Source organism: Rhinopithecus roxellana, chromosome 15 (genome assembly GCF_007565055.1).
Source record: "Rhinopithecus roxellana isolate Shanxi Qingling chromosome 15, ASM756505v1, whole genome shotgun sequence".
In the NCBI taxonomy this organism is placed as follows: Eukaryota; Metazoa; Chordata; class Mammalia; order Primates; family Cercopithecidae; genus Rhinopithecus; species Rhinopithecus roxellana.
Window position 1 is genome coordinate 94,837,602 of NC_044563.1, and position 25,782 is coordinate 94,863,383.

General features: G+C 38.1%; 1 protein-coding gene across 3 annotated transcripts in view; it reads left to right on the forward strand.

Annotated features, from left to right (window-relative positions):
• PDE3B (phosphodiesterase 3B) overlaps window positions 1–25,556 on the forward strand; it is a 231,247-nt gene extending 205,691 nt beyond the window's left edge. For all 3 annotated transcript variants that reach the window (XM_010388376.2, XM_030917325.1, XM_030917326.1), the window contains 4 exons: window positions 10,123–10,326; window positions 12,261–12,422; window positions 18,880–19,132; window positions 20,775–25,556. In XM_010388376.2, the coding sequence (XP_010386678.1) occupies window positions 10,123–10,326; window positions 12,261–12,422; window positions 18,880–19,132; window positions 20,775–20,989 (834 nt within the window). In that variant the 3' untranslated portion in view covers window positions 20,990–25,556. The remainder of the gene's footprint in view (window positions 1–10,122; window positions 10,327–12,260; window positions 12,423–18,879; window positions 19,133–20,774) is intronic.
• The last annotated feature ends 226 nt before the right edge of the window (window positions 25,557–25,782 follow it).

The window sequence follows — 25,782 nt, forward strand, 5'->3', positions numbered from 1 at the left end:
CCAGCTACTCGGGAGGCTGAGGCAGGAGAATGGTGTGAACCCGGGAGGTGGAGCTTGCAGTGAGCTGAGATCCGGCCACTGCACTCCAGCCCGGGCCACACAGCAAGACTCCATCTCAAAAAAAAAAAAAAAAGTACCTTCTAAGTGGCACATATTTTCTTATTTGCAATACCATTCTGTAAGAATCAGATGCCCATTCTCTCAAACCTAGCACATCATAATCTTTGAAAATCCTCGTCCTTTGGTGAATCATAGACCTGAGGAGTAGTGGCATAGTGGAAAAAGCACTGAACTTGAGATTGAAAGTCCTGTCTTAGATTTCTGATTGCCCACTTATTAGCTGCATGACCTCAAATAAAGGTTTATTCCTCTGAACCTAAAAATAGTTATCTGATAAGATTAAGGGGATAACATATGGAAGGTTTTATACTGTTTCCAATGGCATGAGAAGCTCCTGAATCAGAAATCACATAGGTAGAAATTACTTACTGTTCTAGTCCACTCGATTGTTTTGTTTTGTTTTGAGATGGTGATGGAGTCTCACTCTGTCACCCAAGCTGGAGTGCAATGACATGATCTTGGCCTACTGCAACCTCTACCTCCTGGATTCAAGTGATTCTCCTGCCTCAGCCTCCCAAGTAGGTGGGATTACAGGTGCCTGCCACCATGCCCGGCTAATTTTTGTATTTGTAGTAGAGACGGGGTTTCACCATGTTAACCAGGCAGGTCTCAAACTCCTGACCTCAGGTGATCTGCCTGCCTCGGCCTCCCAAAGTGCTGGGACTACAGGCATGAGCTACCATGCCGGCCTACTCTCTGTTTTTATTACTGCTTTCATTTTTGTAAAGTATATCCTCCCTCGAGGATGTTACAAATGAGTGAATTCCAATGTTAACTCTCACATGAAGATAATTTAAAACAGTGTTATATGAATGCAAATTATACAAGTTGCATACTCAACTGTTATCCTAATCAAAATTCAGTCATGAAGTCTGAACATGATATCAATCATCATGTTATTTCTAACTTCCATTGTTAAGAATTGCCATTAGATGAAGCCATAGGAAGTGCTAGAATGGAAAGGAGATGGATTAGAGATTCAGCTGTGAAAATGTATAGCCTCTTACCTAGTCTCCTTGCTTGTTCCCTGCTCTCCTTCAGTCTGTTCTCAACACATGTCAGCTAGAATGTGACCCTGTTTAAGTGTGTTGCATCACTCTGTTCCAGACTCTCTTGCCAGGTGCTGTGGCTTACACCTGTAATCTCAATGCTTTGGGTGGCTGACACATTAGGATTGCTTGAGCCTAGGAGTTTGAGACTAATCTGGGCAACATTTGAGACCCTGTTTCAAAACAAATAAAAAAACAAAAAAGTAAACTCTCCAATGGCATTCACCTTACCCCTAGTAAATGACAATCATAAAATATTCTGCAAGGCCCTGCATTATTGGCCCCATTAAGTCTTTTTATTTTTATTTTTATTTATTTTTTTACTGACTCAAGTCTAGTCTCACTGGCTTCCTTGCTAATACTATCTCTGTCCCTTTCTGAGAGTGTTTGCACTTTCTGTTCTCCCTGCCCAGAGGGCTTTTCCTTTAGATATCTGTATATTCATTTTGTCACCTCCTTCCGTCTAAAACTTCTTCCTTATACCACTATGTTCCTTCTCTGCTTTTTTTCCATAGCAATGATCATTTAGGATACTATATATTTTGTTTATGTACTTTGTTTTTTATATGTATCTCCTCAGTGGAATATAAAGTTCCCCAAGGGCAGGGATTTTTGTCTTTTATTTCATAATACCTAGAGTAGTGCTTGACATACAAAAAGCATTTAGTAACTATTTGTTGAATGTTGAAGGATGTCTGAATTCTTTGCTCTGTAGTACTCCTAGGTTTTCTGAAATATGTTCTGTGCTTCCCAAAGTAACGAAGTTTATGAGGCCTTCTTCAACTAGCACCTGTGAGATAAGGACCCTTGTAAAAGTCTAGGGCTTAATGTGGTTAAGTAGCAGAGTAGGTTCTTTCATCTTTGGAAACTCAGTGGGTCTAGTCAGGCCATAATTAATGAAGATATTGTAGTTCTGGTGTGTTATAGACAGTAGCATATAATACCACCAGCTGGGTCAAGCATTCTTTTTCATTCTCATGGCAAGGAATGTGTGCTAGAAAGATACATGAGGATTCTTATCATGAAAGAAGGTGATACATATAGCCAGGTATATCCCAGAGGAATGTCAGTATTAATAAGATTCTAAGAGATTTCTGAGCTGTTTCCAAATGAAAAGTTGGCTGAAAGATGGGGGTTAGTGCTAAAGATAGTAAAATTTCTGGAATATTTTTATGAGACTGGGTAAAAGGAAACACAATTTTAAGTTGAGATTTGTAAATGTTTTCTCTCCCAAAATATGGATTAAGATGACTAAACATATGAATCTGTTTCCCCTTCTTCCTGAGAATGCATTAAAATGATAGTAAGATATGAAGTTCATTACAACAGAGAGCAATAAGAGGATGATAGGTATTATCACCAGCAGATAAAAAAATTTTTATAACATTTCTGGAAAATGAAAAATGGATGAATATTGACAGATAAAACAAAAGTACCCAGCATAGCTGGAACCCCAGAGAGACTCCTGTTACCATTTGCTCCTGCTTGCTCTCTCTGTGCACACACACACACCTTTAATCAGAGTGACTACAACCCTATGTTTACCTCCAGGCAGAAAACTCGTCTCTTAGATATTGAAGGAAACTGCCTGGAGAGTATCAATTCCTAGAGTGGGTATTAGTAGTCCAAAGTAAATTTCTCGAATCAGGCGCGCCGCCGGAAAGGAGAGGGCGGCTTCCGGGATCTGGCTGGCGGGCGCTTTGCCTCGCCTTCGCCACCTTAGGCTCCTTCTGTTAGTCTCCGCTGCTACTTTTTGGCTCTGGGAGGCCCGGTGACTCTGCAGCAGCCTCGGCCACCCTGTGACCTGCGGGTATTGGGACATCCCTAGCTGACGCCAGGATACCCGGGAAGCCGAGGAACGGACTCCGTGGCTTTTGAGGATGTGGCTGTGAACTTTACCCGGCAGGAATGGGCTTTGCTCAGAAGAATCTCTACAGAGAAGTGATGCAGGAAACCTACAGGAACCTGGCTTCTGTAGAAATCATATGGTACAGAGACTGCGTGAAAGCAAAGAAGGTAGTCAGTATGGAGAAGTTGTCAGCCACATTCCAAATCTTGATCTGAATGAGAACATTTCTACTGGATTAAAACAATGTGAATGCAGTATTTGTGGAAAAGGCTTTGTACATCATTCCCTCCTTAATAAGCACATCCTAACTCACTCAGAATACAAACCATATGGAGAGAAGCAATATAAATGTGAACAGTGTGGGAAACTCTTCGTGTCTGTTCCAGGTGTTAGAAGACACATGATAATGCACAGTGGAAATCCAGCTTATAAATGTACGATAGGCCGGGCGCGGTGGCTCAAGCCTGTAATCCCAGCACTTTGGGAGGCCGAGACGGGCGGATCACGAGGTCAGGAGATCGAGACCATCCTGGCTAACACGGTGAAACCCCGTCTCTACTAAAAATACAAAAAAACTAGCCGGGCGTGGTGGCGGGCGCCTGTAGTCCCAGCTACTCGGGAGGCTGAGGCAGGAGAATGGCGGGAACCCGGCAGATGGAGCTTGCAGTGAGCCGAGATTGCGCCACTGCACTCCAGCCTGGGCAACAGAGCGAGACTCCGTCTCAAAAAAAAAAAAAAAAAAAAAAAAAAAAAAAAAAAAAAAAAAAAAAAAAATAAATGTACGATATGTGGGAAAGCTTTTCATTTTCTCAATTCAGTTGAAAGACATCAGAGAACTCACACAGGATAAAAACCCTATAAATGTAAACAATGTGGTAAAGCTTTCACTGTTTCCGGTTCTTGTCTAATACATGGACGCTGGAGAGAAACCCTACGAATGTAAGGAATGTGGGAAAACACTCAGATTTTCTTTTTCTTTTAAGATGCATGGAAGGACTCACACTGGAGAAAGATGTACCAAATGTGATAAAGCCTTCAGCTGTTCCACTTCTCTTCATGACCATGGAAGCATTCATACTGGAGAGAGACCCTATGAATGTAAACAATGTGGCAAAGCCTTTAGTGGTTTGAGTTCCCTTTGTAACCATAGAAGTACTCATACTGGAGTACCCTATGAATGTAAACAATGTGACCAAGCTTTCAGTCGCCTCAGTTCCCTTCACCTCCACGAAAGAATTCATACTGGAGAAAAACCCTATGAATGTAAGAGATGCAGTAAAGCCTACACTCGTTCCAGTTACCTTACGCGCCACTAAAGAAGTCATGATATAGAGGTTGGGTGTAGTGACTCAGCCTATAATCCCAGCACTTTGGGAGGCCAAGGTGTGTGTATTGCTTGAGCCCAGGAGTTCATAACCAGCCTGGATTAAAACAATGTGAAACAACCTGGGCATCGTGGTGAAACCCTGTCTCTACAAAAAATAAAATAATGCCAGGCCCGGTGGCTCACGCCAGCTACTCGGGAGGCTGAGGCAGGAGAATGGCGTGAACCCGGGAGCGGAGGTTGCAGTGAGCCGAGATCGCACCACTGCGCTCCAGTTTGGGCGACAGAGGCAGACTCCGTCTCAAAACAAAAACAAAGAAAATAATTAGCTGGGCATGGTGGCACATTTCAGTTGTCTTAGTTCTTTTTCAAGGACATAAAAGGCCACGGGGGGTTGGGGGGAAGCCCTGTGCATGTGGATCACGAGGTCAGGAGATCGAGACCATCCTGGCCAACATGGGGAAACCTCGTCTCTACTAAAAATACAAAAATAGCTGGGTGTGGTAGCATATGCTTGTAATCCCAGCTACTCAGGAGGCTGAGGCAGGAGAATAACTTGAACCCAGGAGGCGGAGGTTGCAGGGAGCCGAGATTGTGCCACTGCACTCCAGCCTGGCGACAGAGTGAGACTCCATCTCAAAAATAAATAAAGACCCTTGAATGTAAAAAAAAAAACCAAGTAAATTTCTCTCATTCTAGACATCTAATAGCTGGCACCCGTTATTCTAAAGCAAAACTTGCTAAGTAACAAACCCTATCCACATTTACATAGTTCCCACTCATTCATCCCAAGGGGAGAGACTCCACAATAAAACATACACAACAGCAGAGAGAAATTACAACTGAAATCTAGAATTCATTGTGTGTGTGTGTGTGTGTGTGTGTGTGTAAGACAGGGTCTCACTCTGTTGCCAGGCTGGAGTGCAATGGCGCGATCTTGGCTCACTACAACCTCTGCCTCCAGGGTTCAAGCGATTCTCCTGCCTCAGCCTCCTGAGTAGCTGGAACTACAGGCGCATGCCACCATGCCCAGCTAATTTTTGTATTTTTAGTAGAGATGGGATTTTACCATGTTGGCCAGAATTGTCTAGATCTTTTGACCTCGTGATCCACCCACCTTGGCCTCCCAAAGTGCTGGGATTACAGGCGTGAGCCACTGCACCTGATTTAGAATTCATTTTTCTATATACACAGATAACCAAGGATCATCAGACATGGCATTAATCAGAAGCTTGGAAAGAAAAGGCTAAGATGGAAAGAATAACTGACCACAGGGAGAATCTAGGGAATAGAGAAGCATCTAATTATTTTTTTAAAAAGTATTCTCAAAGAATTTGAAAAATACTGCATCCATAAAGTAAGAACAGGAAACTATAATAAAGGAACATCAGAGAACAAGTTAGGCTCTTAGAAACTAAAAATATTGCTGCAGGAAATTTTAAAAATTCAATATAAGCTTGGGAAGTAAAAGTCCAGGTAGTCTCTCCCAGAACACAGACCAGGAAGATAAAAAGAAAATACAGGGAAGGAGAAGATAAGACATGGGGGACTAGGTCAAGATGTGACTAGTGGAAGTTCTAAAAAGAGGGGGGAGTCTTTGGATTGAAGGGGCTCACTAAGTGCCAGGAAAGTTGAATAGAGAAAAAATACTGAAACCCCACATGTAGCACATCATGGAAAAATTTCAGAACACCAGAGATTTTATTTAAAAAAAAAAAAAAGAATTCCTGAGAAGATGAAAACAATACCTCTATAAAAGAACAAAAATTCAACTGTCATTATATTTTTAGCAACAATAGATGCTAGACAATACTGGAATTAAGTCTCTAAAATTCTAGGGTAATTCATTCATTCATTTATTTGTTCAAGTATTTATTGGGTGCATATTGTGGGATAGGCACTATTTAGGCATTGTTATGTTGAATAAAACATGGGAAAAATCTTGCCTCTCATCGAACTTACATTCTAGTATGGCAAGCAAATAAATAAATAAATAAATAATGTGTGTGTGAGCAAGAGAGAGAGACAGAGCAGGAGAAAGAGAGACTGAAAGACAGAGAGAGAAAGAGAAGATTATGACTTAAGAGCTAGGATAGAGGCCGGGCGCGGTGGCTCAAGCCTGTAATCCCAGCACTTTGGGAGGCCGAGATGGGCGGATCACGAGGTCAGGAGATCGAGACCATCCTGGCTAACACAGTGAAACCCCGTCTCTACTAAAAACAAAAACAAAAACAAAAAAAACTAGCCGGGCGAGGTGGTGGTGCCTGTAGTCCCAGCTACTCGGGAGGCTGAGGCAGGAGAATGGCGTGAACCCGGGAGGCGGGGCTTGCAATGAGCTGAGATTGCGCCACTGCACTCCAGCCTGGGCGACAGAGCGAGACTCCGTCTCAGAAAAAAAAAAAAAAAAAAAAAAAAAAAAAAAAAAAAAGAAGAAGAAGAGCTAGGATAGAAGTAAAATGAGAGGAGATAGGAAGTGCTGACTAAGAGTATTATTTTCAAGTTAGAGTTCTATGTTCAGCTAAGCTACCATTTTACATAAGAGCAAAAATGACAAGATTCTCAGATATGCAGTGATTTTAAACAATCACATCTTGACCATCCTGAGAAAGTTATTTTAAAATGTATTTCAGCAAAACAAGGGTGGTAACTAAGGAAGATAAGGGATTAATAGAAATTTTAGAACTGATGGTTTGTCTCTGTGTCCCCACCCAAATCTCATCTCAAATTGTAGCCCTCATATGTGAAGGGGCAGGGCCCTGGTGTGAGGTGATTATGATTAGATCATGGGGGCGGGTTCTCCCATGCTGTTCTCATGATAATGACGGAGTTGTCACGAGATCTGATGGTTTAAAAGTGGTAGTCTTCCCTGTGTGTGCTCTCCCTCTTTCTCTCTCCTGCTATCTTGTGAAGAAGGTGCCTGCCTCTCCTTTGCCTTCCACCGTGACTATAAGTTTCCTAAGGCTTCTCCAGCCATGTGGAACTGTGAGTCAATTAAACCTTTTCTGTTTATAAGTTACCTAGTCTCAGGTAGTATCTCTATAGCAGTGTAAACACGGAAAAGAACAAACCAAGAACAGTGTAAAAGAATCCTGAGATAACAGCTGTTCATCAAGACTATTTCTTTACCCTACAAAAAAACGACAAAACTAGCTGCTTTGTGTTCTGTAGCACCTTATTTGTCTGCTATCTCTCTACTAGATTTTTTTGAGTTGGGAGTATTATTTTTTAAAAGAACAATCTTTCCTAATCTTTTCCATTTGAAGTGCCTTCTTAGTTGGCCGGGTATGGTGGTTCATGCCTGTAATCCCAGCACTTTGGGAGTCCGAGGCGGGCAGATCACGAGGTCAAGAGATCGAGACCATCCTGGCTAACACAGTGAAACCCTGACTCAAGTAAAAAACACAAAAAATTAGCTGGGTGTGGTGGCGGGCGCCTGTAGTCCCAGCTACTCAGGAGACTGAGGCAGGAGAATGGCTTGAACCTGGAAGGCGGAGCTTGCAGTGAGTTGAGATCGTGCCACTGCACTCCAGCTTGGGCGACAGACGAGAGTATGTCTCAAAAAAAAAAAGAAGAAGAAGAAGAAGAAGTGCCTTCTTAGTCATGAGATAATGGCTATGACCTAGATTTTTTGTTAATGTTTCCTCCTGTTTCTTATGTTTTAAAAGGGGACATTTGTTCAGATTAGTCAGACTCATCCTTTGTATGATCTAAGTCCTTCTTATGTCTGAAGGGTTTTCTCTTTTTGCTCTTATTTAAGTGTTACTATTTGCTAAGATTCTGTCAGTTTGTATTAAACTCCTTCTCAGATCTTTCCAACTCAGAGGGTGAAAAGTAAGATTTATGACCAATTAATTTGTTTTGATTAATTAATGTTAAGTATTGATGTATTTACGGTAGAGAGAAGGATCTTTCTACCGTAAGAGAAGGATCTATAGCCAGAAAAAGCAGGTAACAAGATGCTTTAGCACAAAGTCAAAGGATGTTAGTTTATTGCAGCTCCAAATGAGCTGGGGCCCTGTCTTTTTTCTCTACTTCTAAGAGCCCACAGTAAGAGCTGAGACTTCTTTATCTGTTTGCTTGATTGGTTTTTCTTACTCAGTTTAAGCTTGGTCTGCTGCTCTCTGTGCTACCTTCAAGTATTCTTCTAAAGCAGAGTTGACATTTGCTTCCTACTTACTGCTTCATGATTCTTTCTTGCCTCCCACTCACCTTTGAGCTTGTGAATCTATTGGGGTCCAGCAGGGAACCCCTTCCACCTACTCTTCAGATAGGTGTTTTCCTTCTTATGCAGTGACTTGGTTAGCTTTTCTGTACCCATTCTCATTTTCACTATGTCTTTGAAGTTTCCAGTATGGTGATTATATCTATATTCTAATACTGATTCAGACTTCCCCCCCCCATTTTATATTTCTTTGGCTTTTTCAAATGGCAGTTTGAATGGTGAAAGAATTCTGAACTTGCTCATTTTTTTAAAAACTGATCTTGCTAGCTGTGAGTTTATTAAATCAGCTAGCTTCACAGGACACTCATTGTACATTGTGTTTTATTGAGCCCAGAATCAGATTACTTCCTCCTGAACAGACAGAGCTGTTCTCATAGTTAAGTCTTCGTAACATTTGAGCATGAATTAGTCAAATCATTATTAAATGTAAATGACCCCTTAGGGAGTTTTTGAAGCTTACTCTTTCTGTTTGGTATTTATAATGTTTAGAAGTTGTATTACAAGTGGTATGAAATGCCTTTATATGGCTCATTGCAAAGTTTAAATCATACCATTGCTTTTATAAAATCAAATAGTGTAAAGAATAATCAGTGTTATGCATCTGTGCTTAAATCTAGGCTATAGCTAATTTTCACAAATAAGTAGAGCTATTCAATTAAGCTCTCAGAATATGTATCCTACCTGAGATCTCATTCTATCTGTCCTTCTTTCTCATTACACAGTAGGCTCCATGAAAACAGGGATAGGGTTTTAATTTTTATCCCTGGCCTTTAACACAACTTGGCTGTAGAAGCTTTTTAAAATAATTATATGCTTATTTAATAATTTAAAGAATTGCTTTATTTTTAGAGGTGGAAGAGGCTTTAGAAATTCTATACTCCACTGATTTTAAGTCTGTATTCCAAAGTCATAGAGTACTGAGGAGGTACCTCAGGGTCTTCCACTGGAGTGAAGTGTAGGAAAAGTGAGTAATTCCACACCATTTGAACCAGAGGATTTGTGTTTTTATCTGTTACATAGTTCTGTTTTACTCCCAGGCACTGTGTGAGGATGGGAATCCAGGATATGTCCATCTCAGACAGGCAGGCCTCTTACCCTGGACAGTACTCCTGCTTTCTCTTCTTTAGTCACCATCACCATTGACTCCAGAATGACTAAACAACAGAAATGTATTCTGAAACCTGCTCTAGATCCCTAATGACTTTATTCACAGTTTATCTGAGAAGGTTTTCTGATTAAATGAAATAGACCTCAAAATATCAACTTCACATCTCTTGGGAGGCAGCACAGTGTCTGCAAAGATAAACTTTAAAGATAGATAACCCTTTCACTTACTAGCCATGTATGTTGGAAGGAAAGGTGTATCCTAACCTCTTTGCACTTCAGTTTACTCATTTATAAAATTATCACAACCTATTTTCACAGGTACTAAAATACCTGGTAAAATGCCTAGTATATAGTAGGTGTTCATTGTTTGTATACTTCCAACCTGATATTAATGATATTAAAGTTTAATATCTTTGAGGTGTCTGCCTTATTTTTCTATATTTCTTTTTAGGCAGTTTTATACAATGACAGATCTGTTCTGGAAAATCATCATGCTGCGTCAGCTTGGAATCTATATCTTTCTCGCCCAGAATACAACTTCCTTCTTCATCTTGATCATGTGGAATTCAAGCGCTTTCGTTTTTTAGTCATCGAAGCAATCCTTGCCACAGATCTTAAAAAGCATTTTGATTTTCTTGCAGAATTCAATGCCAAGGTTTGTTACGAAAATTAGTGCCTGATTTAAAAAATCTTTATTGTCAGTGTTACTGATAAAATATGTTTTTTAATGTTAAGTTAGAATTATTACTGCTTAGAAAGTAACAATAAATAGTTGATATAAAATAATATATATGCCTATATTTTAAAAAATAAACATTTTTATTGTTATGGTATTATTTCCTAAAATATTATTGCTTGCTATATTTTCTTTCAACACATAAACTTATACTATTGTGACTTTATTTCACATACTTTCACATAGAAACAAACCAGTTATTTCAAATGAGTTTAAAGAGAGATTTGACAAAGCCATGCTTAGTGTCAAGTAAGGCATTATATAAAATTAATTTTATGTGTTTCCTAAGAATCCAGTTAATTCTAAGAATCCAGTTAATTATGCCTACCTCACTGCACCTGTTACACCTTCTTTATATTAGTGATTCTTTAGCTGGCTAGTGTAGGGAAAAGGAAGCACCTTCTTCTACTTGAGAATAATTCAGTCATTCAACAAGTATTTATTGGGATTGCCCACTATGTGCAGACATTGTACTAGGCCAAAGAACTCATATTCACCAGGGGATCAAGAATCACTGCCCCAGTATGACAGTGGTACTCATGGGACTATGCTTTATCCCTCAGACATTTGAGGTGAAAAAAGTTGAGGACCACCGCTTTAGATTCCCGCCCTGGCTTGCAGGAAGCTGCTATTTTCTTGATGACTTTTGTGACCTAAAAGAAGCTGTACCTGCAGGGTAGAGAAACTGGTAACAAAGGAGTACTAGATTAAACCCGCTGGAAGGAGACCCTTATATATGTTGCTGTCATGACATTAATGAAATGCTTATAAAAATCAGTGAGAAATCAGGGTACCTTTAAAATTATTTCATAGTTGTATAGTTTTATTCACTTTAATTTTTAAATAAAATTCATTTAAGTGCTGAAGTCACCTTTTACAGGTAAAAGATTATCTAACACAATACTTTGTGTATTCCGTAAAGACTTCTACTTTGAAGTCTCTCAAAAAACTGCCATATGAATGGGACTCTAGACCTCCTATTAAGTTGCAGTCAAAAGAGCTCTTCTCTCAAGTGTTTTCTATGATGGTGTTCTACATAATTTTTTTTTTTTCTGAAAGAGTTTGGTGCCAAAAAGCACCGTAACACTGAAGTTCAAAAGCTATGACATGGCTCATTCTTTTCATTTTTTACAAAATGAAATTTTAGTTCTCGAAAGGCTTTTTTTTTCAGCTAATAATGACATTTATCATTTATTTAAATAACAATATTTAACACTTACCGTGAGCAAGGCATTTTTTTCATTTATTAATCCTCATAGCAGCATGGCTAGATTGGTATTACTTTTCCTACTTCATAGATGAAGAAAGTTAGATTCGAATAGATTAAGCAGTTTTTTCACTGTTACACACTGAATTTTTGATTCAGAATACAGCTTGCTGATTCATGACATTCTGAGTCAGGATTTAAAACTATAGGGCCAGCTTCTCAGACTTGTGTTCAGTTCACTATATCATTGCCTTTCACAGCAAGAGCAAACCTCTCTAGCTTCTTAAGTGTTCTTTTTTGAGGTAGAAATAAGTAGTTATAATTCTTATATGATTTTTTTGATATTGTGTATCTACTATACTTAATATATACGTGTATATATATACACACACACATATAATTCATGATTCTTTGTGGTAATCACAAATATTGAAACCCATGGTTATATGTTTTTCTAGAAAGCATTTTTAGAAAGGAAATTTAACCAATAGAAGTCCATATTATGGAATAAACTGATTTTAAAAAGAACTATTTGCTGAACTTTCTGTCATTTAGACAGTTTTAAGTAATCTGGTAAAAGCAAGCAAAACAATATTTTTTTTTAAATGCCTTCAGAACCTAAAATGAGTTTGTTTTTCCAAAATAGGCAAATGATGTAAATAGTAATGGCATAGAATGGAGTAATGAAAATGATCGCCTCTTGGTATGCCAGGTGTGCATCAAACTGGCAGATATAAATGGCCCAGCAAAAGTTCGAGACTTGCATTTGAAATGGACAGAAGGCATTGTCAATGAATTTTATGAGCAGGTAAGTTGAAACATGAGGTTGGTGGGATTTTTAAGAGCTGTCATGAGAAGACACTACTCTTTGGGTTTTTGGATAGCTTTATTAAGTGTTTGAATTCTGAGTTGCTTTGACTGGGAAGGGTTAAAAATTGTTGCATTTGCTTTGGTTCTTAGTATTTTCTATGTTCTGTTTGCCATTGCTGTTAAAATTTTAAAAAATAACCTATTCCCTATCTTGAGTGCGCTGAATATACTCGTGAGTCTATAGGTAGGGCTGTTAGCAGTGGCACATCTGTACAAGTCTGCAGCAACCTCAATTCTTGCCCCCTCAGAAGAAAGAATTCAACTGAGGGGCATAAGGCAGAGGGAGCAATTGAGGCAAGTTTTAGAGCAGAAGGGAAAGTTTATTTAAAAGCTTTAGAGCAAGAATGAAAGGAAGTAAAGTACACTTGGAAGAAGACCAGGAGGGCAACCTGAGAGATCAAGTGCATGGTTTGATCTTTGACTTGGAGTCTTATGCACTGGCATGCTTCCAGGGTTGTGTTACTTCTCCCAATTCATCCCTTGAGGTGGCTGTTGGATGTGCAGTGGCCTGCCAGCACTTGGGAGGGGCCACATACACAGTGTGTTTACTGAAGTTGTATTCATGCTCACTTGAGGCATTTTTCCCTTACCTGTCCAGTGTTCATGGAGGAAGGCCATATACCAATTAAACTTCACCATTTTGCCTCTTAGTGTACATGCTTGAGCCCACTCACCCAGCTCCTGAGATCTTATCAGGATGCTGCTGATGACCAGTTTCAGGTTTTTCTATCTATTGGGTGACTGCCTTACCCTGGTGCCAGCTGTGACCAATTATTATTTTAGAGAGACAGCTTAACCTGTCACCTGATGGTCACCTGACATTTCTGATGGGGTTGGGGGTGGGCCCTCTCCTGCTCTACCCATGTCTTTCTGACTACTTTCTATAACAAGGCTAGATGACATTATGATTCCAAGGCCTCTTTCAGCCCTGAGATTCTGTAACCTAGAATAATTTATTTCCAGATGAAGTGGTTTGTAAATTATTCAGGGTATGCTCAGAATATATTTAAAGAATATCAATCCATTTTCAACTCTGCTATAAAAAGACTAACTCCCTGCCATAGGAACATCAACTGGGAAGAGATCTGGACAGAGGGCTACAAATGGAGAGAATAGACACTTAGTGGTTTTCAAGGATTCAAAGATATAAGCATGCTCTTTTGTTCTTAAATCTTTTTTTTTGAGACAGAAGCTTGCTCTGTTGCCCAGGCTATAGTGCAGTGGCACAATCTCGGCTCACTGCAACCTCTGCCTCCTGGGTTCAAGCCATTCTCCTGCCTCAGCCTCCTGAGTAGCCGGGATTACAGGCACACGCCACCATGCCTGGCTAATTTTTGTATTTTTAGTAGAGATGGGGTTTCACTATGTTGGTCAGGCTGGTCTCAAATTTCCGACCTCGTGATCCACCCACCTCAGCCTCCCAAAGTGTTGGGATTACAGACGTGAGCCACCGTGCCCAGCTGTTCTTAAATCTTTAAATTTTTTTTTATTATTATTCTTTAAGTTCTGGGGTACATGTGCAGAACATGCAGTTTTGTTACATAGGTATACACGTGCCATGGTGGTTTGCTGCACTCATCAACCCGTCATCTACATTAGTTATTTCTCCTAATGCTATCCCTCCCCTACCGCCCCACCCCGTGACAGGCCCCCATGTGTCATGTTCCCCTCCTTGTGTCCATGTGTTCTCATTGTTCAACTCCCACTTATGAGTGAGAACACGCAGTGTTGGTTTTCTGTTTCTGTGTTTGCTGAGAATGATGGTTTCCAGCTACATCTATGTCCCTGCAAAGGACGTGAACTCATCCTTTTTTATAATTGCATAGTATTCCGTGGTATATATGTGCCACATTTTCTTTATCCAGTCTATCATTGATGGGCATTTGGGTTAGTTCTAAGTCTTTGAAAAGCGTTCCTGTTTCTCCACATCCTTTCCAGCATCTATTGTTTCCTGACTTTAATGATCGCCATTCCAACTGGCATAAGAGGTTATCTCATTGTGGTTTTTATTTGCATTTGCCTAATGACTAGTGATGATGAGCTTTTTTCATATGTTTTTTGGCCACATAAATATCCCAAGACGCATAATCGTCTGATTCACCAAGGTTGAATGAAGGAAAAAATGTTAAGGGCAGAGAGAAAGGCTGGGTTACTCACAAAGGGAAGCCCATCAGACTACCAGTGGATCTCTCAGCAGAAACCGTACAAACCAGAAGAGAGTGGGGCCAATATTCAACATTCTTAAAGAAAAGAATTTTTTTTTTTTTTAAGAAAAGAATTTTCAACCCAGAATTTCATATCCAGCCAAACTAAGCTTCTTAAGTGATGGAGAAATAAAATCCTTTACACACAAGCAAATGCTGAGAGATTTTGTCACCTCCAGACCTGCCTTACAAGAACTCCTGAAGGAAGCACTAAATATGGAAAGGAAAAACTGATACCAGCTACTGCAAAAACATGCCAAATTGTAAAGACCATCGACACTATGAAGAAACCGCATCAACTAATGGGCAAAATTAACCTGCTAGTATCATAATGACAGGATCAAATTCACACATAACAGTATTAGCCTTAAATATAAATGGGCTAAATGCCCCAATTAAAAGGCACAGACTGGCAAATTAGATAAAGAGTCAAGACCCATCAGTGTGCTGTATTCAGGAGACCCATCTCACGTGCAGAGACACACATAGGCTCAAAATAAAGGGATGGAGAAAGATATACCAAGCAAATGGAAAGCAGAAAAAAAGCAGGGTTTGCAATCCTAGTCTCTGATGAAACAGACTTTAAACCAACAAAGATTGAAAAACACAAAGAAGGTCATTACATAATGGTAAAGGGATCAATTAATCAAGAACAGCTAACTATCCTAAATATGTATGCACCCAATACAGGAGCACCCAGATTCATAAAGTAAGTCCTTAGAGACTTACAAAGAGACTTAGACTCCCATACAATAATAATGGGAGATTTTAACACCCCACTGTCAACATTAGACAGATCAACAAGACAGAAAATTAACAAGGATATTCAGGACTTGAACTCAGCTCTGGACCAAGTGGACCTAATAGACATCTACAGAACTCTCCACCCCAAATCAACAGAATATACATTCTTCTCAGCACCACATTGCACTTGTTCTACAATTGACCACATAGTTGGAAATAAAACACTCCTCAGCAAATGGAAAAGAACAGAAATCATAACAAACAGTCTCTCAGACCACTGTGCAATCAAATTAGAAATCAGGATTAAGAAACTCACTCAAAACCGCACAACTGCATGGAAACTGAACAACCTGCTCCTGAATGACTACTGGGTAAATAACAAAATTAAGGCAGAAATAAATAGACACAATGTACCAGAATCTCTGGGTCACAGCTAAAGCTGTGTTTAGGGGAAATTTATAGCACTAAATGCCCACAGGAGAAAGCGGGAAAGATCTAAAATCAACACCCTAACATCACAATGAAAAGAACTAGAGAAGCAAGCACAAACAAATTCAAAACCTAGCAGAAGACAAGAAATAGCTAAGATCAGAGCAGAACCGAAGGAAATAGAGACACAGAAAACCCTTCAAAAATATCAATGAATCCAGGAGGTGATTTTTTGAAAAGATTAACAAAATAGACCACTAGCTAGACTAATAAAGAAGAAAAGAGAGAAGAATCAAATAGATGCAATAAAAAATGATAAAGGTGATACCAGTGACTCCACAGAAATACAAACTACTATCAGAGAATACTATAAAATTTTTGGCCTTAAAATAATCTTTCCACTTTGCTGAATCTACCATTTTTGGGGTCCACTTTTGAGGCTTCCTACAATGTAGGAGTGCATGATTTCCTGACATACCTAACATTTTGTTATCTCCAAAATAGCAAATACACCTTTTTGACTTTGGAATTACATTCCTTAGGAATCCTTGTTGGCCCTAATTATCAGGAAAGGTCAAGATATCTACCAGTTGAGGGCTTTCTTAACATGAGTGGAAAGTGGGAGTAATTGAGCCTATGTAACCATGCACCTGGTATACTTTGTTACTTCCAGATTATATTGAAAATGTGCAATGTTTTACACCCACCAGCTAAACATCCCAACACAATAGTGTATACTCTGCTGTTTATAAGTTACAAAATGCCATATTGTATAATCATGGAAAGATTATTAATATTTTACTCTTCTCTGATATGTTTAAATTATATTTAATTTGGGGTAATAAATGGCTGTATTTACCTAATTTGTAAGATTATAATACGTAGTTTGCATATTCTCATCTTCATTCTCAGTGATAATTGAAACTTGCTTTATTTAGAGCTCGCCCATGGATCTCATGTTTACAAAAGAGGAATTTTATGCTAAGGAAAATGTTATCTTTATATTATATGTACAAATAGGTAATAAAAAATAATGGTGTATGGCAATTTTAGAAAATTCACTAGTTCAGTGAGATAACATTAGAAGTATTCATTTAGACCCTGCATATTATTTTAAAAGCATATAGAATTATACTTATTAAGCAAACCTGGAAGCCCTGCCTGAGGTTGAATCCTGGCTTCTCTTCCTTATCTGCAATATGACCTTGGTTGGGTAAGTTACTTAACCTCTCTGTGCCAGTTTCCTCACTGATAAAATAGGAATAATGATGGTACCTATGTCATAAGGTTTCTATGAGGATTAAATGAACTAATATATGTAGACTTCTTAGAATAGTTTCTGACACATAAGTTCTCAATAAATGTTAACTATTATAATTTCATATATATCACTAAAAACAATATATTATCTCAGAGAGTTTCACTTAATCTAAGTGTCATTATTCAATATCAAAGGAGGAAAATGTCATCTGATATCCTACCACTTATGAAAGTTTTAATCCTCCCTCATCAACTAAACTTCTTTCTCATTCTGGTTATGCTATTAAACTTTCTTCAGATATTGATGTAAAATTCTAACCACGCCCAACTTTTTTTCTATTATCCTAATTATACTGTCTTTATATGCCTACAGCCATTTAACTGCCATGGGCTTAGAAAAGCCAAACTCCTGGGTTTTATCTATGAAATTACAGAGTCCTATAGATAAACTGAACTGTTTTTGGAAAAACATCAATTGTTTTCTTCCTCATAGAAGATAATCTCGTAAAAGATTTCTAATCATGGGACAGTTAATCATGGGGACAGTTTCTGGTTGTTTCCTCAGCGTTATGTTGGCTCATTACAGAACAGACACTGCTTACCTGCAGAATTTGTACACTGTGGGGAGAAATTTATCACAAACCAGATCAGACACTAGGACTAAAATGTTACTAGTACCATTTGGAGAATGCTCAGTACTTTGCTAAACACCTTATATAATACTGCCTTTTAACCTCATCATAGCATCCCTATAAGGTAGATTATTATTCAGATTTTTTTTTTTTTTTTTTTTTTTTTGAGACGGAGTCTCGCTCTGTCACCCAGGCTGGTGTGCAGTGGCGCCATCTCAGCTCACTGCAAGCTCCGCCTCCCGGGTTCACGCCATTCTCCTGCCTCAGCCTCCAGCTACAGCCTCCCGAGTAGCTGGGACTACAGGCACCTGCCACCTCGCCCGGCTAGTTTTTTGTATTTTTTTTAGTAGAGACAGGGTTTCACCGGGTTAGCCAGGATGGTCTCGATCTCCTGACCTCGTGATCCGCCCGTCTCGGCCTCCCAAAGTGCTGGGATTACAGGCTTGAGCCACCGCGCCCGGCCTTATTATTCAGATTTTACACACAGTGCATTTGTATCTAGAGCTTGCTCAACACCACACAGGTAGTAGTCTGATCTCAAATTAAGCCCTAGAAGCCACAGTGGTAGGGTAAGGCAGGCCATTGGGGATCTAGCCCCAGGATCCTCACCTCCATTATGGTAGCTCTACTTTATTTGTTTTTCATATTAGGTTTTCTGATTTTGAATCATTAGAGAGTTCTGCTGTTAAAAAAAGGGGGGTGGAGGTAGTGTTATTGAAAAGCACTTGCAAAATTCAGCTCTGTACATTTGAGATATAACTACAACAAAAATGTTTCTATTATGCTTTTGCCCCTAGATAAAGAGAATCCATAATTGACACTATGGAATTTTGCAGGTTGTTAGTAAAATATCTGATACTTATTTTAAAAGATCTGTATGTTTCTTATTAACTGAGTATCAGCCATACTGGTTGATGTGGACAGAATGTGAGAATAAAGTTTTGTTTAGGATTTCTCAGTATTAAATTCTTACAGTTGAAATGATAGAATAGATTCATTGATGCTTATTTATAAAAAATAGTTTTATATAAGTTATTTTTAAAAAACTCAAGATAATTTTAACAGCAAAGCTCACTGGTGGTTCTTCCACCAGTTAAAAATGTACTTTTCTTTTTAAAATATGCAGGGAGATGAAGAAGCAAATCTGGGTCTGCCCGTCAGTCCATTCATGGATCGTTCTTCTCCTCAACTAGCAAAACTCCAAGAATCTTTTATCACCCACATAGTGGGTCCCCTGTGTAACTCCTATGATGCTGCTGGTTTGCTACCAGGTCAGTGGATAGAAGCAGAAGAGGATAATGATACTGAAAGTGGTGATGATGAAGATGGTGAAGAATTAGATACAGATGATGAAGAAATGGAAAACAATCTAAATCCAAGTAAGAATATAGGGACATTATAATTTATGTAATGTTATAGGTTGAGTATTCAAAGTCTGAAAATCTGAAATATGAAATGCTCCAAAATCCAAAACGTTTTGAGTGCCAGCATGGTGCTCAAAGGAAATATTCATTGGGACACTTGGATTTCAGATTTTGCAATTAGGGATGCTAAATATAATGCAAATATTCCAAAATCAGAAACACTTCTGGTCCCAAGCATTTTGAATAGGGATATTCAACCTTTAATAACTGCATATATCCATTTAACTTAGATTTGGAACTTTGTTTCTCAGATACAGATTCAGCAGTCATTAGATTGAGTAACCACTGTCTAAATGTTCAGATTCAATAGTCATGTTTTGAGTAACTGCTGTAAGCTGGGTACTGGGTGAATACTGTAATACAACAAGCATTCTTATTCTTATTTAATTAAAGTAACATCTCTTGAGGTGTTGTCCTCTAACCAGTACTCTTCATTCAGCAGGCTCCACCTGTGCATGCACGATAGGGCCATCACCACATCTGAACATAGGTGGATCCTCATGGCGAGTCCTCCTTCATGTCACTCCTTTTCACACATCTCACCCCCAATCCCACTGGAAAGCTGGTGGGGGGAGGGGGAAGGAAAACATACATTCCCTGGTTGTAAAGGGAGAGCCAAGTTTTGTGGCATTATGAATTTGAGTTACCAAACTGTAATGACATGCTTTTCTATATAAGACAATTAGTATGAATGGAAAATGAAATGAAAATTGTCACTTTGTAATTGTGAATGAAATCAGTTATTTGCTCATTTTAAAGTAGAATTTAAATTATACCTACATAAGTATTGTTTTGATTTTCAAGCATGCAATAAATCAGACCAGATAGGAAAACTACAAAGCACCTCCCACTGCAACACACACGCGCCTTGTATTTAGGATTAGCATGGCAAATCCTATTAAAATGTATTTAAAATTCTTTTTTTTTAAAACGGCATTAGCATCTGAAGGTTGACTGACTTCTAAAAATTATACTCCTCCGTCTCTACTAAAAATACAAAATATTAGCTGGGCATGGTGGCGGGCGCCTGTAGTCCCAGCTACTCGGGAGGCTGAGGCAGGAGAATGGCATGAACCTGGAAGGCAGAGGTTGCAGTGAGCTGAGATCGCACCACTGCATTCCAGCCTGGGTGACACAGCAAGACAACGTCTCAAAAAAAAAAAAATTATACTCATCAAAATGTTGGTAATTGTGTTTAATTCAATACATAAGATGCCCTTAAAGGTTGTTTTTTAACTTTGGGTTATTTTCATTTGAAATTTCAGCATAATTTTTCCCTCTCCACCATACCCAGCCAGTTTTCCCTAAACCTCTTCTCTATTTTGTTTTTATCCATAACAATACCATCTAACATATTCCTATTTTGCTTCTTTTCTGTTTTCCTAGCTCTTTCCACTAGAATCTGAACACCATAATGCAGGGATTATTTTTATAGTACTATTTTATTATTCTATTTTTATTATACTATTATTTTATAGTACTGTTTACTTTTATAACCCCAGTGCTTAGATACCTAGAATATAATAGGCACTTAATATTTGTTGAATGATTAAATCATATTGCTGTGATTAGAATATATTTCTTTTAAATTTCACAGAACCACCAAGAAGGAAAAGCAGACGGCAAATATTTTGTCAGCTAATGCACCATCTCACTGAAAACCACAAGATATGGAAGGAAATCATAGAGGAAGAAGAAAAATGTAAAGCTGATGGGAATAAACTGCAGGTGGAGAATTCCTCCTTACCTCAAGCAGATGAGATTCAGGTCATTGAAGAAGCAGATGAAGAGGAAGAGCGACAGTTTGAGTAAAAGAAAAGTCATATTGAAGAAGCCCAGAGGGCTGTGCCCAGGGGCAGAAATCATTGCCTAGTGTTCACCGGCTGACTCTCAACTGACCATACATGGACAAGCCTTAATACTGTGAGAGGATCCTTGCTCTGTTGGCAGTTTTCCACTCCTATGCACTTTCACAGGAACTAGAAAACTATTCTTAAACCAAGAATACCATCCGTGTTGACCCATATTGCAGAGCCCTTACTTAAATCCTTCACTGGTGTATGAATACTTTGTCATAATGCTGCTTTGCTGGGTAGTGAGCTCTTATTTTTCATTGGGGGTCAGCTATAACTAAAAACTCAAGTGACTTATTTCAGTTACCAAAGTGGCCAGAACTTTTGCTTTTATGAAAATAGATTCATATTGTATTTCCCCATGTGTCTTTTATGTCTTTCAATGTTTTGGAAAAAAGTCTATGCCTGTCTAAAAATGAATCCAGTGTTGCCTTTCTGAGGGATTTCTTCTCAATGCAATACACTGTTAAGTTCTATTCTCCCAGCTAGGTTTATCCATGAAGGACTGAGTGACCTTTGTTATATTTAACAAAATCCAGGTGCATCAATTTCTGATGCTTTTTACTATTGTGTATTATCTACTATGTGTGTTTTATTTCTGCTGAGAGTATTCAGGTATGCCATGGACATCAGAAGTTTGAATTCCAGTCTTACCTTCTTTATGTTCCATGGCTGAATTTTAAAGCTGTTTAGGCTTAACAATGAAGGGATTTATTCTTTAGTCAAAATTGTTATTTTTACTGTAGCTCAGGATTTGTATTTTTAAAGATTTAGTTAATATAAACACAGCACAGATTTGTCAGAAGAAAAAAAATTTGCTGTAATACCAAGGTTCACCTTTTATGAAATGAGCAACATTTTCTCTTCTTAGATGAATTTGAAACTAATTAAAACCAAGAAAAAGGAGATGTCTGTCTTTTGCCTTAATGCAAAATCAAATAAAACTAATCTCATCAAAGATAAAGAAAAAAGGAATATAGTGAGGCCTAAAGGACACGTACATTGAATAAATAATTGGAATATGTGGTTATCTTTAGATCCATATCTTAGTTGTCATTTGTTTACTCTAAAACTGATGTTCATCTTTCTGTTAATTTCCCTCTGCCTCAAGACTACATGACAGAAATGACCTATCACTACTTATTGTTTCTGAAGCCCAACTGCAAGACTGATTTCTGAGATCAAGTAAAGAATTGGAATACTTATTTTTCATATAAGAATCTAAATATGTTAATAAATCATTTCATACAAAAGTACATTATTAAATAACCATATTATTAAAATAATTGCAAGAAAATGGGACCATATTTACAATGTTTTGTAAACTTGCTAGTGTGTGGATATGTACCCTACTTGTGAAATACATTTGAAGATATAAAGACCAGCCAAAATGATGGCAAAATGGTAGGCTAATATTTTCTATTATTATTGGAGACCATATCATATTTTGGATTCATGTAATTTTGCACACAGTGAAACCACTAATTTTCCAAGGTAATTCCTTTAGAATAGGGTATTGGCATGCAGTTTCTTACTTATCTAGAATATTTGGCTTATCTGAAAGATACCAATTTAAGATCTCTGGAAGTGTTAGAATTTTTGATCCTTCACAGTGTCAATATTTAATTAATCACTAAGCTTTATTTATTAGACATGTTGAGTGAGTGCCAAGTTCCTTGCCACCTTTGTTACCATTGCCACACACTATTTGTAAACCAGTCCCACCACTTATTACTAATTAATAAAATTTTAACTGATAATTTATTATTTGCACTTAAAATGTATATATCCTATCCTTGTATTTCTCTAGAGTACATTTTCCATCATGTTTACGTGTATTTCTGTTATTACTTCCTCTCCTGCAGAATACATACGAGTGTATGTGTATAAATTCATACATGTGCAAGCATGCATATTGAGATTCAGTCACATTTCCATACTGTCTTTTATTGGGTTATATATATATATATATTTAGTTTATGTTATTTTCTCAAAAGCAGCATTTTTAATTACAAATGCTGGATTTACTGGATTTAATTATAAATCCAATTACTATTGGGAACTCATTTTTACATAATATAGTCCTTAAACTATTTAACCCTTGCTAAGTAATTGACATATGTCAAAATAACTAGCCTAAAGAAACCCAAAAAAGTATCTCTCCCGAGCTGAAACTTAAAAATTCCTAAGTGTAAGAAAGAATGTGAGAGTATATTAAATGCACACCGTACTATTAGATGAAATCTTACTTGAGAAATTGCCATAAGCCATATTACAGATCTTACTTTGACTGCTACTGAATCAGATTAATTTCTTGTTATAATAATTTTCATCATAAATCTTCTATTTTTAAAGCCACTGGTATTAGAAATATTCTTTTAGTGCTGTATATATGTATCTACTGACACATTTTTCTCCATAAAAGTACTTTTAAAAATTATTTCATGATTTGAAAGCTGTTTCCTGCTGTTATTTCATTACGTGCTTTGTTGGTGCTATTGGCCTTTTCTACTTATTTTACAAGAAACCTGGAGTTTCTGGCTTACTTAAGTCATCAGAAATTCTCTGTGTCTAGATTGCATCATCTCATAGAAACAAACTTCACAAAGGAGATGAATAGATACAACTCTGGTTCCTTCATTATAATTGCCAGATTAATATAAGCTCTTCTAGAGTGTGTAGGGGATAGGAGTGGCAGGTGGAGCAGAGATGCATCACTTCTCAAAGAAATGTGACTTTTAAGCTCAGAACTGAAGAATTAAGAGTTAGCTCGGAAATGACTGCTTGTAGAGAGAGAATAACAGCATGTACAGAGGCCAGAAGAGAAAGCATCCCTACACTGGATGAGCCAAAGAGATTTAGGGTGGCTGGAAGATAGAGCATAAGAAGAGGGAGTGGTAGAGAGATGGTGGTTAATGAAGGGCCTTGTAAAACATGTGCCACTTTAAACTTTATTCCTAAAGGAAATGGGAAACAATGAAAAAGTTTCAATCTGGAAGAATAACATGATTAGATTTACATTTTACGAGGATCAAATAGCATACTTCAGTTGTCCTTTGTTATATGTGGGGGATTGGTTCTAGGACCTCCTCAGCTATAAGGATTGTCACATATTCAAGTCTCACAGTCAATCCTGTGGAACCCGCAGATACAAAAAGTTGGCCCTCTATACGAGGGTTACACATCCCACTAATACTATATTTTCATCTGCATTTAGTTGTGGATGCAGAACCTGCCAATACAGGGCCAACTATATTTACTGAAAAACTCCACATATAAGTGGACCCATGGAGTTCGAATGCATGTTGTTCAAGGGTCAACTGTATTTTGAATGGTTTAAAACTATTGTTTTGGACTGAGTTCCTGCACCTAGGCCCCAATAGACCAGACCAAAGCAAAATGGAGTCATTCATACTAAATGCCACACAATCAAACTGAAACTTTAAGGAAATACATAGATCCCCAGACTAGTTTTTCCTCAAAACAGGAGATTCCAGTCTATCTGAGCATAATTAAGGAAGTTCTCGCTGCTTTAACCTGTACAAAGCAGACGTAATCTGAAGTAACCTAGTAATAACTGATCAGTTTTTATTTTTCTATTATTCTGTTTTCTTGTTCCCATCCTTACAAAACCCACCGTTCTGCCATTACCCAGTGGGAATTTCATTCTGTTTTGTAGAATGCAAGTTACTTGATCCATGAATCTGGAATAAAAGCCAATTACACCTGTAACAATTTGTTGTTAATTTTGTCTTTCGACAGAATGGCAGAGCAAGATTTAGACATAGCGAGTACTTGGCGATATTGACTGGAATAGATTGTGGACCACAGCGATGTGAACAGAGTTATGATTTAATATAGAGTTGGTATGGGGGTAAGAAAGATTAAGAGTGGCTCCCAGATTTCAGATTTAGACAGCTGTCAATATCATTCACTGAGTTAGGGTATATCAGAGGAATTGATTTTGGGTGTGTTAGAGAGTGAAGAGACGAATTCAGATTAGAGCAAAGTGAGATTAAGAGGCTTGAGACAACCAAGTGTATTTCAATGTAGGTATGGAACTCAGAAAAGTGATATGGGCTACAAGTATGGATCTGGGAGTCAACAGCAAATAGTTGGAAGTCTACTTTGAGTATCAAGCTTTTCTCAAAAACTGTGTCATAGTATTGGCTTCTGGTACATTGGACAATGAGCCCTTTTTGCTTGCTAACACTGCTGCATTCTGTATCTTTGTTTCATTATTTATCCTGGACATCTCACCATATCACTACACAGAAAAATTCCTTATTCTTGGCTGGGTGTGGTGGCTCACACTGTAATCCCAGCACTTTGGGAGGCCGAGGTGGATGGATCTCTTAAGCTCAAGAGTTCGAGACCAACCTGGGTAACATGGCTCTCAGTATTAAGGTACTTCTACCTATTTCTTTTTGCGTGTCTTATAATTTCTGCTTTATGAAAGTTGTTATTTTGTGTGGTATTATAACTGTTATAAAGTCCTTATGAATTATAGTATTTAGAATTACAAAGTGCACTTTTTTGTCTTACGTTTTCTGACTTGAATTCTGCCTTGTTTTATTAAGATCATGACTCCTGCTTTCTTTGTATTTCCTGGCATGTCTTTAACCATCCTTTTATTTTTAACCTTTAACCTATGTTTTAAGTATCTCTTCTATACAACAATAATATAGCATTGGATTTGGTCTGAAATCAAATTCAATGCTATATTATATGAACACTTTTTGATAGGTGAGA